The 16,668-nt window shown below is 55.9% G+C and overlaps 1 protein-coding gene across 10 annotated transcripts in view; it reads left to right on the top strand.

Moving 5' to 3' along the window:
• The window catches only part of DLG3 (discs large MAGUK scaffold protein 3), an 81,713-nt gene that overhangs the window by 24,617 nt on the left and 40,428 nt on the right, over positions 1–16,668 (top strand). For 5 of the 10 annotated variants that reach the window (XR_011329501.1, XM_069811346.1, XM_069811345.1 and 2 more), the window contains exon 5: positions 16,193–16,246. Coding sequence is in view for 9 of the 10 variants with exons in the window: in XM_069811346.1 (XP_069667447.1) it covers positions 16,193–16,246 (54 nt within the window). In the remaining variant the exon portion in view is untranslated. Of the gene's footprint in view, positions 1–2,066; positions 2,581–16,192; positions 16,247–16,668 lie in introns of those variants that run through there. The other 5 variants (XM_069811350.1, XM_069811349.1, XM_069811347.1 and 2 more) reach the window with 5 other exon arrangements.

The raw sequence follows: 16,668 nt of genomic DNA, 5'->3' as shown, positions 1-16,668 counted from the left end.
ATTGATTAAAATAACTCTGAACAAGCTTGCTTTGGATGGAGGCATCCAATCCTGCCTTGCCTTAGTGAGCTCCTGGGGTCTGCAGTGTCCAGTGGCACTGAGCTCTGCAGGGTAGAAGCACTTTCTTATATGCAGCCGTTGGCTTCATCTTGCTGCACTTCTGGGTCTTTGGGTCAGTGCCACAGTGCAGCCAGGTCCCATAACTGACTGTTTGTCAGCAAGAGCCCCTGAGAGCAGCAGGGTGAGGCTGACCTGTGAAGCTGTTTCCAAGGGCTCAGCAGCACTGCTCTCCTCAGCAGCTTGAGGCCAGTATGGTGGGGACAGGATTTCTAGACTTGCTCGTCTGGGAACATAATGACTGTCCTAAGCTTGCAGCTGGGGAGATTTCAGTGTAATGTATCTCAGCCACAACACCTCTGCATAGCATTAAGCAGAGCAGCACATGATCGTAGCATCCATCCTGTGACAGAGGAAACCTGAGTGGCCCAGAGGCAATGAAGCGCAGGCAGTGCTGGAGAGGACAGGCTCTGCAGCCTGCAGTGGGGACCACGGGGCTTGGGGACAACGTGGATCCCAATTACGGGGTGTCTTCTGTCCCCGTCCCCCCCAGCCCCTTCACCCAGAAGCAACTGTTTGATTTGACCACTTTGGAGCAAACACTGCAGGAGCACCTCTGCCTGTGGTGGTCAAGTGTAGAAGTAATTTTGTATTGTGATTTAAAGAGCTAAAGAAACAAGGAGTGAGTGGACAGGGGCATTTGTCTGACCGGCCGTCATGCACTTCTTGCTCCCAGAGCCCTGCTTGTGAGCAGAGCCATATTGTGCAGGCTGCATGAGGCCAGTAGGACCCTGCAGATCTTGCAGCCTGAATTGGGGTGTTGAACCACCCCATCTTGTGGCTCAGCTTGTGGCCCCCTCCCGCTTCTGTCTCATTACTTTACCCATATCCTGCGGGAGCCCTATCGTGCCCCTTTTGTTGCTCTTCTACATATTTATATACCATTTCTTCAAATAATTCTTCACCCACCCTGGTGTTTATTACAACCCTTAAACATTAGGAGGCCGGTTTCAGGTTCTAACTGGTCAGATGTGGGTTTTTGTAATGGTTTTTCTTTCTACCCTTCAATTTGTCTGGGTGACTCTCTTCTGAACTTCTTCCAGTCTGGCACTTCGGTGCAAGAGGTGAGGGGCTGCCTGAGCTGCACTGGGACCAGCGCCCTTGCCCTGCTGCACCAGCAGGCATTTCAGCTCTGCTTTTACCATCCCCTGATGGCAGTAGGTGGAAGGCCCAGCAAAGGCCCTTGGGGTTTCTACACCCCCAACGCACCCGTGGCTCACTGGGCAACGGCAGCATTCCTAGGGTGCTAGCATGCTGGAGCGTGCGGCAACATCTCCAGCAAAACAGGGTGAGAGCTGACGTGGGGATGCAGCAGAGATGCTGCTGCCGGGCTAGTGACCACGGTTCAGGTCCGGAAAAATGATTTCACACTCCAGCGCGGACCTCAGCTGATGCGAAGTGAACCCCTCTTGGTGTCAACCACGAAGCCGGCAGGGCTGCCCACCGCCGCGCAGGGGCTAGAGGAACGGAGCTGCACAAGAGCCGCCTGGTGCGTCTGGGCATGGGGACGGGGTGCGGGTAGCCGCAGGTGATGCGTGAGGCTGCCGAGTGGAGGATTTCTGTTCCTTCTGGATGCCGCCAGCGCGGGCTGCCAGGGAGCGGCGGCGACAGCGCGGGCACTCCTCGGGGCCCGCTGCTGGCAGGCGGGTTGTGGACCGCCCGCCCGGGAACTGCCCCGGCCGGTGGGGGTAAGCGCGGCCGCGGCGCTCGCCGAGCGGTGCCCCCCCCCCGCCTCCGCGCTCCTCGCCGGGGCGGGGCGGGGCGCGGAGGTTCCGCCGGCGCGGATTGGCCGCAGGGGGGGCGGCGGATGCTTCGCGCCGCCGCAGGTGCCGCGCTCCGCGTTCCCGAGCCGAGCCCCTGCCCCGCGCCGGGAGCGGCGTCGGGACTGAGCGGCCCTGCGGGCGATGCCGTGGTGTGCCCCCGCGGAGATTACCGCGCTGTAACATCCCCCCCCGCCGCCCCTTCCTCCTCCCGCTCCCGCCCGCGGGGCCGGGGGCGCCGAGCGGGCGAGGAGGCGGCAGGCGCGCCTTGCGCGGGGCGGAGGCTGCTGCCGCCCCCCGAGCATCCCTCCCTCCCTCCGCGCCGCCTCCCTCCCTCCCTCCCTCCCTCCCTCCCTGCCGGCTCTATGGTGTGAGGGCAGCGATGCACAAGCACCACCACTGCTGCAAGTGCCCCGAGTGCTACGAGGTGACGCGGATGGCGGCCCTGCGGCGCATGGAGCCCCCCTCCTACGGCGAGTGGCAGCACGAGCAGTACGGCTACGGCGGCTACGGCTCGCAGACCCTGCCCGCGCCCGGGGGGGCCGCGCCCGCTGCCCGCGGCAAGGCCAAGCTGGGGCCCCCCGCCCGCGACCCCGCCGCGTTGAAGCCGCCGCCGCCGGGGAAGAGCGCGCCCAAGGTGAACGGGAGCGGCCCGGGCTGGTGGCCCGAGTGCACGTGTTCGAGCCGCGACTGGTACGAGCAGGTACGGGCCAGCCCCGGGCAGCGGCTCCCCGGTGCGGGATGGGGTGGGACCGGGCTCGTGGCTGACGGGGGGTAACCCAGGGAGAGCGGCGGGGTCGTGGCAGGGTGCAGCGTCACCCCTGGGGCGTCACGGGCGGCCGGGGCGGATGCTGGCGTTGCTGGGGCTGGACGCCAGCGTCGTTGCGGTTGGCCATCATCGTCGCTCGGGCTGGCCGCCGGCGTCGCTCAGGTTGGCATTGCCGTTGCTCGGGCTGGGTGCCGTGGTCTTGCCCAGGGCAGGAGCTCTGCAGCGGAGCAGCCTCCCCGGGGCCAGCTGGGTCTTGCTCGACACAAGGCAGGCGTCAGGCGTGATGTTTTTCAGACACCCCACCCGAGCTCCTCGCCACTTACGATGCTGTTGCCTGAAGCCCCAGCAGTGTTGAGGGCATCCCATCATACTGTGTTCAGCAGGCGTGGGGCACGCTGCCTGCCGGGCAGCCTCGTGGGCTCGCGGTGCCACTTGCCAGCGTTCCCCAACTGGCACCCACTCTCCCTTGAGTTGTGGTTTCCTTGCTCTGCTGCTATGTCCCTGCTCCCCCAAATTATTACGTAACCCTGCTCTGGTCGCTGGCATGCTGTGTGCATTCTGCCCCATTTCACTGCTTCCATTTCTTCCCACACACATTCATTTTGTTAGTGTTCTCCTCCAGGACCCATTCTCAGGCTGTCTCTCTCTTTCTCCCCTGAATGGAGAGACCAGTCTTGTTTTGAACCCACAAGCCAGCTTAGAAAATGGTTGGATCTGTTTGCAAAGCATTAAAATGGAGGCTAGACCCTGCCTGAAAAACAATTTACCCTGCTTTAGAGAAAGGCATTTCAATTTGCTTCTTCTGCCTCTTTCATTCATTATCTCCAAACCTCACATGATTTCTTATTGATCCTTCTAATTATTATTTCAAGGCACTGTAGCAGGCAGACACATGGGAATCAATGGGAATTCTCTCCTCCTTTCCCCTCGGAAAACACAACCCTCTTCTTCCCTTCCCATTTTTTCTTCATTACTATCTCAGTCTGTGGCTCTGGTTGAAATAATTAGATTCAAAGCTGATACGCTCAGATGATGTTTACAGAAAGGACCCAAAAACCCAGCCACCTTGCTATTAGCCTGGTCCTGCTTTCTGTCTCTTTCTCCGCCACTCTTTGCATCAAAATCAGCCTCGGCTCTCTCTCGCCTGCTGATTCCTGGCAAGCATTCTCCCATCTTTCCTTTGCTATCTCTTTCCTTCCCTGCATTCAGAGCAGCAAGCTCGGGGAGCTGGGTAGGAGCAGGGAATTGAAGCATGTCTGCTCCCTCCTTTCCACTCCTACTTGCATGAAACGTTCAGCCCAGGGTTCCTGATAAGACGATTGCAAGCAGGCTGGGAAGGAAGCGATGCCAGCTGCATTGCTGCCGTGGCAGGCTGGGCAGGGGAGCCTTTTACGTTTTTTACAACGGTGGAAGAGAAATCATTGTGTCTTTGTGGTGCTGCCATGAAGCCCCAGGGCTTGGGCTGCTCTGAAAGTCCACATTGGGAGTCTCTGCTCAGCCTTAGCCTTTCTGAAGATGGGGGTGGGGGGAATCAAAATCCTCTCGCGGCATTGCAAGCAACAGAGGATGCCAGTGTGTGAGGCTACATGAGCATAACGGGGTCCACATGTAGAATATGACATGTGTTGTATGTGCACTGCCTGTATCAGAGCAGGCAGGATTGCTCCGTGGTGTGTAGCAAATGTATGCAATGAGTAAAGCTTTGCATCAAATACTTCAGCAGTGCTCACCTTCTGATCCGAGGGTGCAAAGTGACTGAACCGTCAGGAATCCATGTTCTTCCCAGCCCAGTGGTGGGCAGAGGGACGAAACGTGGTATAATGGAAACAGCTGGGCATGGCTTGTGCCCAGGCAGATGGGTTTGGCTCTGGGAGGCTGGGAGATGGTGGACTTTGAGTAGATTTGGCTGGATGCTGTGGGTGTGAAGCTAGTCTCCTTCACAGGAGCTGAGGAGGCAGCCTCTGTGTCCTCGAGAGCCTCGGCTAGAGGCAGGGCTGCCCCTTTAAATGAGCTCCCTGTCCCTGGAAGCACTTCCAGCAGCAGAGGTGGGAAGGGGTGTGCAGGCCAGGAGGCTTCCCCGGGAAAGCAGGGATCTGTTCACCTCTTGAGGAGCTTCACCACCTCTCATTTAAGCCTTTTTACTCCCCTTGCTGCTTCACACAAGCAAAGGAGAGCGTGCACCACCTGCATGTGCTGGTGTGGCTGCCATGTGTCGATGCTCTGACATCGGAAATGTGCTCACAGCTGTATATGGTGGTGTATGTTCTCTGACATCACACGTACTCGCAGACCCTGTGTGCAGCTCCGTGGCATGTGAGACATGCCCACACGTGCTGCCCGACACATGGCATGGTCCCAACATCAACCTGTACCTCCTCCCAACTCCGGTGCCCTGTCAGTTCTCTTCTCTTGCCTATCCCCTTCTCTAGGACACAAATTAGCTTGCTCAGGCAACGCCAGTAACTGAGAACCCCTAATCCAGACCATAGGGAGGGAGGAAATCTCTGAGCTCTGGGTTTCTCATTTCTTTTTGCTTTGCTTTTCTTCTCCCCTTTGAGATCTCTTCCATTTCTTCTCCCTTATCTATCCATGTTCCCTGTTCGTTAGCGCCCGTTCCCTGCACTTGTTGTCACTTCTGTCCTCCATTGTTCCCATCACTGTTCCTCCGGCTGGCCCTGCGCCCTCCCCATCCCCCATTGCTTGCTGGTGGAGGACTCGAGTCCTCCCCTGCCAGACTGGGGTGAGAGGAGGACTCCCGGCTTTGGGGGAGGAATGGCAGCACGATCCAGGGAAGCATCCCTGATGCGCAGCACTAGAGGAGCAGAGCGCTCAACCCCCTCCTCTCCCCTGCACAGTGACGCCCACGGGCTCTCAGGAGAGGAGTGCTGAGCTGCCTGGCCGTGCCTGAGCCCCTTCTCCAGCGCTGCTCCCTGCGCTGAGGATCCAGCAGCAGCCAGCACCTTTCCCTCCCACGGGGAAAGTCTAGCCCTGTGGCTTAGTTCACCCCGAGGTCCCTGGTGCCAGGCACGGTGGCCAGAGTGGGGCCCCCCATGAGGGTCCCAAGGGTCTCGCCAGTGTTTTCATGTGCATTTGGGGTGGCTGGAGAAGAAGCCCGGGGCAGTGCAGTTCCCAGGTATGTGGTTTGGAAGTGCCCTTCGCCCCTGGGGCTGCCCCACGTTGGCTGGTTCTGCTTGGCCAGAAATGTGTTGTCCTGCTGTCCCCCCTTCCTGTGCCCCCTTTCTCCCTCTTGGGGAGTCAGGAGGATGCAGAGGGGGTTAGACCAGCATCACAATGAGTCCCTGACCACCTGCAAGTGCCCAGAGCATGCTGGGCTTGTGCAGCCCCCCCCAGGAGAAGCGTTTCATGGCCAAGCAGGTGGAAGAAGGGGACAGGTCCTCCCTGCCTGTCTTCAGCAGTGAGTATTTCACTGAAGGTGGTGTTTTTCCACGCACAAACATTGCTTGTTATAGTTCCTCCCGTGCACTAGGGAATTACCTGGAGTAGGTGGACACAGGGCAGCATGTCTTGGTGGAAGCACCAGCCTTTGCCGAGCCTTTGGATGCTGCTGGATTTGGGGGTCCTGACTCTTGGGGCATGGGGGGGCAGGGAGGAGGAAAGAGCTTGGGGAGGCCGTGGTGGGTCCAGGCTGGGTTTCTGAGCGACAGGCAGGCATGGCTGGAAGGAAGGAGGGAGAAAGCCAATGGGGCAGGTGGGAAGCCAAACGCGGGTTGCTTCGTGGGAAATGGCTGAAGCCCCAGATGTTCCCTGGGGAGGTGCGAGGGAGGGTGAGAGGAACAGGGTGCCGGGGACACGGAGGCAGTGGAGGTGGTGAGGTTGGCAGGGTGATGTTGCTATGGCTACTCCTGTGCTATTCATAGAAGAAATTAGCTAAATCTTTGCACTGAAAGGTGGAGGAGGAGAGAGGAGGAAGGCGTTCTCTGTGTTTGGAGGGAAGGGGAGAAGCCAAAACAGGAAGGGGGTGAAGTTTTCCTCCTTTCCTCTGTGCCTGTGCTGTGTAGGGGCATTTAGGGGAAGCACCGCTGCCTGACCTGCCCAGTGCTGGCAGGGCGCAGGAGGGCGTGGGCAGAGAGAAGCCACCCCATGGGAAAGCCCCCCCGCAGAGCGTCCACGCAGAGCCCTGTATGGCAGGGCGAGCTCTGCATCATGCCAGGAGCACAGGAGACATCCTTTTAATTAAAGACAGCCAATCTGTGAAAGGTATTTTTGGCAACCTAAATGTAGATACAACTGTAGTGAAACTTGCCCTTTGCGTCTGGCTCTGTCACTGAACACGGTGCTTGTCTGTCCCTGATCTGCTTGGCCCCTGCTCTCCGGTCACTGGTGGCCCCTCTGCCTTCCCTCCACCTCCAGCATCTCTTCCAGCATGTCCTCCTACCAGCCGGAGTCCCGGGAGGGTCTTCCCTCTCCACCATTCCTCATCGCACTCCACGCCCTCGTTGTGAGAGTTTGATTCCCATCCCACAGACCTGTTTGTCACCTCCTCACTCACGATGTGTAAATCTGCCTGTCTGTTCCTAATATATCTCCCTCCATCTGATTTCACCTCTCAGCTTGTTTCTTGGGCATCTCTGTCTGGTGATCCTGCCGTCATCACCCAGTTGAGTTGCTATAACCAGGTGCTGAGCTGCTCTCCTTCCCCCAAACCCAGCCTCACACCCGCCCTCGGCCCCTTGCCCCACAGACCTGGGAAGAAGCCGATGTTTCTGATGGTCTTGACCTTCCTTTCCTACTGCCAGCTGGAACCAGGGCCCAGTTAATGCTTTATAAAGTCATTTCTCCTCCCTGTGCATCTCCTGGGGAAACTTATGCCTTAACACCCAGTTGCTGGGTGAGCCAGTTCCCCTTGCCCACCCTGAGGCATCCCATGTCCTGCTGTCACCCATCCCCTGGACCAGGCTGAGGAGGGTCAGATGTTGTTAGTGCTCCTTCCCAAAACATTTCAAGTTCATTTAGGAGTGGACAGCTGAGGACATTTGTCTCCTTGGTTTCTTTATTCACCTGTAAGACTTTTCCCCCTTCCCTTGAGCATGTGAATTCCTCAGACAGGGGCTGTGCGCTTGTGCTTGCTGACCCTTCCAACACATCCCATTAATATGGTAAGGGATAACATTGGAATTAGAGAGGGGAGTTGAAGGACTGAGCTTAGCTCCTCTCCAGCTGGATTACCAACTGCTGCCTGCCAGCCAGCCCAGATGTGCAGACCGCAGCCCTGGAACTGCACCCTGCTGCTGGTTTTGGGGTGTTGAGCTGCTGGAGGGACCCCAGGAGCAGCACAGGGAGAGGCACTGCAGCTCGTGTCCAAACTGGCCAAAGTAGAGAAGTAGCCGCTGCTGTAAAGGCAGCGTGTGAAGCCACATAGGTGGGAGAGACCCCATCAGCGCAACATGTGTAAGAAGAGGAAAGTACTCACCAAAAATGGGACAATGTGGCCCTGCCACATTGCCGAAGGAGGAGGAGAGCACGTTAGTGAGGCAGCCAGGGCCAAGCACGGGCAGGTTTCAGCAGGGATGTAGCCATGTGCAGGAGTTGGCTCCTCCTGAAGAACCTGGGGGTGGCAGGAAGACCTTCAGCCTCCACCACAGCAGCACTTGCCCTCGCCCCTGCTGGAGGGATGCTCTCAGTGCCCCCATGGCTGCACTTTCCACCTGGCTCTTCCCCCATGATTTTGGGTGTCACATGGCTGGGACCTGTTCTGACCAGTACTGGGGATTCGGTGGGGATCTGCCAGCCGTTGTCAGGGTGTGCTCGAGGTAGGAGGGTCCCATGGGACATTGCATGAGAAGGAAACCCAGGGGATGGCCGTACCAGAGGTCCTGTCTGGATACCCTGGATGTAGAGGTGGGTGGGAGGTGGAAGCAAAGGAGAAGCTGTCATTGTCCCTGGAGGGTTGCCTCATTCGGGTAAGCCCCTCGGCGCTTTGTATGCCATGATGGGAGCAGAGGATCTTCCACTCCTTCTTTAGCTGTGAATGCTCATTTAGAGAGAGGAAGTCATTAAGACTAATCAGGCCGTAATCAGCCACAGACATGGCTATGTGCCCGGTGCCTGCAGTGCACAGGCCCATGCAGGATGCTCTCCGAGGAGACCGTGGTCTCTGGGTCCTGGGAGAGAGCAGGTCCAGCACCAGTCTGCACTGGGACATGAGGAGCTTGGTGTAGTTGGGGCATGGGGGCTCTGCGTGCCATCCCAATCCCCACACGCTGGCAGGAGGGACGGTGCGTCTCTGGCTCGGCATTGCAGCTGTGATTTGGGAATGGGCTTAATGCTTGCTGTAAGGTCGTGCCAGTGCTGCAGGTGCAATGGGCTGTGCTAATGCTCACAGCTGGTTTTAACACATGCAAAGATGGGATGGTACAAGGATCCCTCAAGGGCCCTCATTGCAAATCCAACAATATGCTATGAACATATATCGGCAACTTGGGGATGAAAACTTATAATACAGTGTTTAACAAGTTCAGAATACGTGAATTTGAAATGAAGTTCACAGTTCAGTCTGCAGAAGCTCACTTGGATGGGTCTTGCTGAAGGACTGCTCAGAGGGTGTAATTATTTTTGGGGACACGTTGTGCTTCTGGGCACCCTTGACCAGGCCCTAAATACCCTCTTGTCACCTTTGCATTAACTGGAATTTAGTATGAGGCTCTGTTGATGGATCTTGGTTTGCTTTTGTCCCACAGAAACATGTTTCTTAACACTTTGTAACTTGGTGTGCACTGGAACTTACTGAATAGAAGAAAATAGGATATTTGAATCCCGGGGACCAAAGAAATCTTTATTTTAACACTGTCCATTATTCACTCTTTTTTTTTTTCTCTGTACATATATATTTGTCTGAGAGGGGGGGAAAAAAGCGTGTGAGTCTTTCAGATGATAATAACTCTTCCTGTGAAAAAAGGAATTGAGTCAATTTTATTTGGTACCACCAGGTCAGAGGGAAGCTACCGGAGCCCAGCACCTCTGCAAATTGGGTCACTTATTTTAGTGGGCTGAGCCTGGAACAGGATGTCTAACTTTCAAGTATGAACACACTGGCCTTAATGGTTTCTAAATGGAAACTTAGACTCCACAGAGCTTCTGTTTGGGGAAGCTTTCTTCCTTCTCCACTGAGTGAAGGCTTTTTCCAGTCCCTATTTAAGCTTACTCTTTAAAAAAAAAAAGGCACCAAAACAAAGATTAAACCCTCAGTAGCTGCTTGTGTTCACATTACACTTTGGGCACTTCAGCAGCTTTGCCAAAGATCCTTGTGACCAGGGACCTTTCAAATCCTGCGTTCCCTGTTTCCGGATGGCTGTGGTGCTTTGAGCCAGTGCCGAGGCACAGCTGAGGGGCAGGGGCTCTGCCACCGTGGCCCCAGAGCCTGCTCACACCACCAAAAGGGCCCAGTTCTGATGTCTCCCAGAGGCAGCCTGGAGAGGAGGGCTGCTTTTGCCCACGGGCCACCACATTGGCTGGGCGCCAAGCACAGGGGCACGGGCAGTAGCCCTGCCTGGCTAGTCAGGACCGACACGAGGTGTCTGGGCACCTGCAAGCTCCATAGTCCACCCTGGCATCATTTCCTATGTTGTTTATGCCACGTTTTGAGGTGTGCAAAAGGAAGGCATGGGGTCAGGCTCAGCCTGTCGCTCCCCTTCATGCAGGCACACTGTTGGGTGGTGTGTGCCTCCCCCTGCCCAAACAGTGTCAGCCACCAGGTCGCTCTTGCAGTGGGTAAGAAAACATGCAAAGAGAGTTATTTTGTCCAGCCAGTTAAAGGGAAGGGAGACTCATCTCTGGCCATGAAATTCTTCAGCTTCCAGAAGTTTCCAGCCTCAGTTTTCTTTTGCTCCCTTTCCCCATCCCAGCCTGTGGGAGCCCTGAGGAATGCAGCTCTCCCTTGAAACTCTGCAGCCCTCTGATGTTCCCAAGTATCCTCCGCTCTGGCCACCGTGTAAAGTGCCTGTGAAGGCAAAAAGAGGTGAGCGCAGGGAGCTGTGAGAAGGGGACCAGCCTCTGGCAGCAGTGCGATACCTCTCCCCTTGAGAAGGGAAGGGATAGGAAGGCCAAAGCATGGATTTGGTATTAAGCTGTAGGAAAAGCCCTACATCTTGTGGGCCAGCTGGGAGCCAGGCTTCAATCTGGGAAGGGATGTGTCGTGCATCATTTCTTAATGGGAGGTCTGTGAGGTGGCTTCCCTGCACATGGCCAGGTGAAAGCTGAGGGGGTCTGTAGGCGTGCAGGCATCGGGAGTGGGGGCTCAGAGCATCCTGGAGGGACACTGCCAGCACCTCTCTACTCCATGCACCAGCCCTCTGGCAGGGGCAGAGCTGGGGCTCATCCCCTCCCTTGCCTTTGGTGCAGGGAGCCTCAGGAGCAGGTTTCTGTCCTGCCTTGACCTCAAAAGTGCCCACAGGTTGCTGTGGAGGAGCTGTGTCATCTGAGCTGCTTTGGGAGGTGATGTTTTTGGCAGCTATTTGTTGGGATCTGCGTTGGTGCAGGAGGCAGCCCCAGCGCTGGGAAAACCAGTGTCTGTGCGCAGGGCAGGGAAGTCTGGTGTGAAGCAGATGAGCGTGTCGGTGCTTATCAGGGTGAGTGGCGGTGAGCACAGGCTTGCCGTGTGTGCTACGCTGGCAGGACCTGGGCTCATTCCTGTGAAATTAAATCATTGGCTTGGTGCAAACCCACTCCCTGCCCCGTCAGTGGGACCCTGTTGGTGCCCAGGCATCCTGCAGCCGACACCGCTGCCACGGCAGCATTGCACCACTCCTCGGCGTCCCTGAGCTGGTACCTGCATGTTCACAGCTAGCACCCAGCACTGTGGGGTCCTGCCACAGAGCAGCTGCTTTCATAGCTGTAAATGCACAGCTTTCTCCACAGTTTAACACTCTTAAAAAAAAAAAAAAAATCAAAGCAGATGGAGCCAGGCTACAAGCAGCCCACTGTGTCCACCCTATTTAGATGCTTCTGTTGGGCATCTCCCTGCTTGGCCTCTGGCCCTGAGAGCTTTTAAAAGGATGTAAAGACTAAATTTCACTTATTTCCAGAGCCATTTCCTTTTGAGTGTTACTATTATATCTTGGACGGTACAAAGCAAAGGTTATTAAAAGGCAAATTGAATTTTCACTCTGATCCAATCTGGGAAAGTTGCAGAAACAATGGAGTTAAGTTAGTACTTTGCTTCTCATGCGCTAGTCCAGAGTCACAAATAGTCAACCTGTCCTGCGCATCCCTCACTCCATGACACATAGGGCACACTGGCCTCCTGCGGAGACCAGTTCTGTGTGTTAGGCCTGGTATTTGTCAGGTCTGGAGGCTCCTGTTTGAGTCCTGTTGCTAGTTAAGATGCAAGTGGGTTTATATGTGGGCTCAATCCTGTTGCCATTGGCCTGAGATGTCTGCAGCGCATTTATTCTGTCTGGAGGAGGTACCTAATTCCTGACCTCTGTGGGCTGGCCCCCATGCTGACTCTGTGGAAGATGTGGAGCTGTTGCAAAGCTTCAGGAATTCAGCTCTGGAGAGAATATCTTGAACTTTCAGTTCAGAGTCTCCCCACTCAGCTCCCGTGTGCCAGCCTTGAGAGCAGTCCTTGGGGAAAGGCCACAGGGCAAGGCTAGCTAACGAAGCTCGGAAGCAAGCTAACAAACCTCCTCTGTTTGCATTTAATTGCAGCTTTTCTTTTGGTTGGAAGTTTTGGAAAATCGTCATGTTTTGCAATTCCTACCTTTGGCCCAGCAGATGACAACAGAAATGGAGGTGAAGGGTGATACCTATAGATGTCTGGGGCTTGGCTGCCCCCAGGTGACTGTGTTAGTGCCCCTGGGCTGCTGAGGCCAGTCACCCACTAGAAATACAGCCCAAATGGTGGCAGTGCCTCTCAGATGACTGCCCAGAGGTGATATCTAAAGGTGTTTCTGAAAGGCCACATCCTACACCTGAGGTGTGTCTGAGTGCTGCTGGCTGTTTTGCTGCTCCCTGCACATGCTGCAGGGGAATTGCTCCAGGCCGGGGGGGGCTGCGGGCTGTTGGGGAGGAGACGTCCCTCCTGCCCTATGTGCAGACCCGCAGCCTCCTTCTGGCTTTAGCCTCGGAGGCAGTTGCCCCCAGACGGGCTCTAGGCTCTCCTCAGGCCCCTGCAGGGAGCCAGGCCCTCACTGGGGACTGCATGGGGCAGGTTGCTGCCCTCTCCTTTAGCACCTGGGCTGTGGCTGCCACTGGGACCGTCGTGTAGTGCGTGAGCACTGGTGCCCCAACACAGGGGAATGCGAGGCTCTGCTTCTCTCAGCCCCTGTGAGACCAGAGAGCTCTTGAATCCTGACCTTCAAACCTCATCCCCCTTCACCGCTATTTCCTTTGACTCCTGTTGCTGCCCAGATTTTCCCAACAGCTGTCCTCTGCCTCGCTGGCTTTGTGCCTAGATCAATCTCTGCATGTGTGCAGCAACCCCCCTCACTCCCCAAGGTCCTCCTTGAGTCCTACCTTCCCTGCAGCCTCCAGCCGCTGAGCCCAAGGATCTGTGCAGCCCCTTGCGCCTCTGCCTGATGGAGAGAGTTCAGGACACCTCCAGCTCTGCTGGGCTTTGGTGGTCCTGCTGCCATAGGATGAGCACCGTAGGGCTTGGACCTCTTCTCTTTCCATTTGTAAACCCCTCAAGCACAAACAGGGCTTGGTAAATAACAATAGTGTGATGAAGCAGCTTAGATGGAAGAGATCTGACAGCCTCCATTGAATGTGACCTGAATGCACAGCCCTGTTCCTTCTCCTCCATGCATGCAGCAACCCCTTGCTCCTTAGGGCATAAATTACTTACTGTTCCCTATAGAATTGAGGGCATGGTTAATTCACCAGCATGTTTCTGCTGCCCAGCAAAAAATGATGATGTTCTCTCTTCTCCCTTGGCTAGCAGAGGGCTTGGTACATGTACCTGCCTGACAGAGGGAAGCAGAGGCTTTTCATTTTCAGGCCCTCTGCTTATTTCTGAGTCTTAGATCTTGTATGACTCTGCAGTAGAACAGGCAAGGTGCAAATGTTGGAATGTTTGCAAGTGGAAGTCGGAGCTAATGTCCAAACACATTTCTTGTAGTAGCTGGAATAGTTGGCCACAGGAGGCAAGCGGGGATTTCCTGGTCTGAATTCCTCCTGACCATGTGTGACTTTGTTTTAAGCAGCCACTCACATTCGGCATCTCTTGGGTCTCATCTGGAGCCTGAGTGGGAAATTGTGCTCCTAGCAGTATTTTGAGATGTAAAAATCACTAGTGTGGAATGGCTGCGAAGGATGCTCAGTGCGCAGTGAGCAGGCTAGACAAAATATGTCCTTAGGCCTCACCACTGTGTGAGCGAGGCAATGTGATGCGTGATTTGTGGGCTATTAGTAATTCAACAAAGAGACTGCAGTGGGGCTCAGTGGAGGACTCAGGCTGGACCTGCAAAAACCTCTATAACATTATCATACACAGCACTTCTCCCTGGGAGGGATCCAAAGCATCATTTCTGGGGTTGAATTCAAGTCATAAATCATGGGGCACGTGATGGGCTACATTCACTTAGGCTGCCTCTTCTGCATCCTTCCTGGAAACTCATCTAATAACAGCTGGCCTCTGGCACATCAAGGTTCAAACATCCATCATTTGTTAATTGCTGGCAGTAGAAGTGCTTCTTTTTTGCCTTGAAATGTGGAATCCCTTCCTAGAATTGCACTGGGGACTAATAAAAGCCAGTGCCAGGTTTAATATATGCTATCTCACAAATTATCTGGATTAAATACAAGGGCTGTGTACTGCCAGAGAGGGGATATTCCCAGCTTAACATTGCTTCTGGGCTATGGAGATCCCAAGACACTGGACCTGAAAATTGCAATTCTCTTATGTGGGGGGGAGGGGTTTGGCAGGAGTGCTTGGAAGTGGTCATATTTGCCTGAGCTAGAGAATTAATTGCCATAAAAACTAGGGTTTTGTAACCAATAGTTACAGCTGCAGGAAAGATCAGAAAGCAGCTGAATAAATCAAATTAACTACCTCCTGCTCCATCCATAGGAGAGCAGAACATTTCAGGGCAAGATTTAAACCATAATCCGGTTGACCCCTAACTCTCCCACCTACAAAATGAGGAGAGTGGAAAGTCAAGAAATACGATCAACTGAAACAGGAGATGGTAGGGACTGCCATGCTGGGTTATGAGAGGAGGTTGGTTTCTGTCGGGGGCATATAAACCCAGAGGAGGGCAATGAGGAGGTAGCCTGCTCCTGTGAAGATATCACAGCCTCACAGAGGCCATTGGGCTGTGCAATCCAACCACCCGCGTTACTGGACAGACAGTGGTTCCTGTTAATTGCTGCACCAGCCCACACCTTGACTTGCTTGCTCCTGACCCTGACTGATGTTTCTGATGCCCTAAGGCGGAGCGTTCACCCGTTCACCTCCCCTTGTAGTTCGTGTCTCTTAGCGTTTCCCTGTCTCGCTCTGGCTGTTGTTCTCCACACGAGCCTTGGAACGATGATGCAAATCCCGACTCGCCCCTGACCTTCCAGGTTTTGCGCCACTCGCTGCCACGTGCGGGCGAGGAACGTCGGCCTTGTAATTAATCTGAAATTTCTCACTCTTTGCCGCTTCTCCCTCACGCTCCCGCTCAGAGACAAACGCCTTCCCCGGGTGCCTTGCCCCAGCAGCCGCGCCCGCAGGGGTTGCTCCCGGGGGCAGGGGCTGCGCTGCGCGCTCCGCGGGGCACCGCGCCTTCAGGAGGTTGCGGCGCTGGACAGCTCCGGCGCGGCGGGACCCCGCGGGCGGCGTTCGGGGCCCCCGGCCGCCCCCGGCCCTTCGGCCACCGGCGCTGCAGCTTCTCCCGGGAGAGCCTCCCTCCCTTTAGGGCCTCGTCCTGCCTGCGCTTGCCCTCTGCGTGTGTGTCCCTCCTACCGTGTGCAACGAGGTAATGGGCAGAAGGCAGTCCAGGAGGGGGGGCACCCGGAGAGAGGTTTAGGGGGGGCCCTGCAAGAGAGGGGGGATACTTGTGGTGGTGCGGGGGATGAGCTGAGGCTGCCGAGCAGAGGGTTTACCCCAGGGGTAACGAGGATGAGGGATCAAACGCTGCCACCTCCCCCGGGGCGTGGTGGCCCCATGCTCAGGAGGGGCAGCAGCAGCTACTGGAGTGTGCCTGAAGGCCTCAGGGCTGGCCTGCTGGCAATATATCCCTCCTTCTATTTCCTAACCCCTCAGTAATGCGAATTGCAAGTAAATTTTGGTGCTGGTGGAATTCTGGCCCGAGGCTGGGAGAGTTTCCGCCTTCCCTGTCTCCTTCCCAGTAGCTGAGGCCATGGGGTGTTTGGGACACACCAGGCCTGAGGAGGGGACCAATGCCAAGAGCCATGCTGTGGCCCTGCTCCTGTCCTAGGGCTGTTGTGCACCTGGAGGAGGGACAAAAGCAGAGCCCTTCCCGAATTACTCTCTTCTGCCTGGCCCCGAGGGTCTGTGGTGGCATAGCCAGGGGAGAGACAGTGCACCACGAAGGGCTGGGTTCATTGCTTAACTTGGTGACATCCCACTTTTGTCTCCTCACAGGCCAACCCTGCTCCCATTATCGTGAACACAGACTCGCTGGAACAAGGGCTCTCTGTAAGTCTCCTGGTTTTGTTTTGCTTCCTTTGAACAAGTGGTGCATTTTCCCTGCCTGGCAGCGCAGGAGAGGCTCCTCCAGCCCAAGAAGGTCCCTGGTGAGGTGGCAGAGGAGCCCGATTCCTGTGCCATGTCCCCACAGCACATCTCGCCCCCAAACCTCACTGGGGCTGGGTGATGCCGAACAGAGCCAAGGCTAGCAGCAAGTGATGGTGGGGACTCCAGCACAGGAAGGGTACAAGGCAGGAGGCACTCAGAGGGGCACACTGTGGGGTAAGCAGGCATCAGAGGAGCAGGGGAGCTGGGCTGTCTGCGTTCAGCATTACCAACACAGCCATTTCCTCAGTGTCCCATGCAGAGTGGCTGTGAGGCTCTGCTGGGGCATCCCTTACCTTCCTGCGCTGCCTCAGCCCCCTTTGGCA

This window comes from Haliaeetus albicilla, chromosome 23, assembly GCF_947461875.1.
Source record: "Haliaeetus albicilla chromosome 23, bHalAlb1.1, whole genome shotgun sequence".
In the NCBI taxonomy this organism is placed as follows: domain Eukaryota; kingdom Metazoa; phylum Chordata; class Aves; order Accipitriformes; family Accipitridae; genus Haliaeetus; species Haliaeetus albicilla.
Note: the sequence above shows the minus strand (reverse complement) of the source record. Positions and strands in the feature narration are given on the sequence as shown.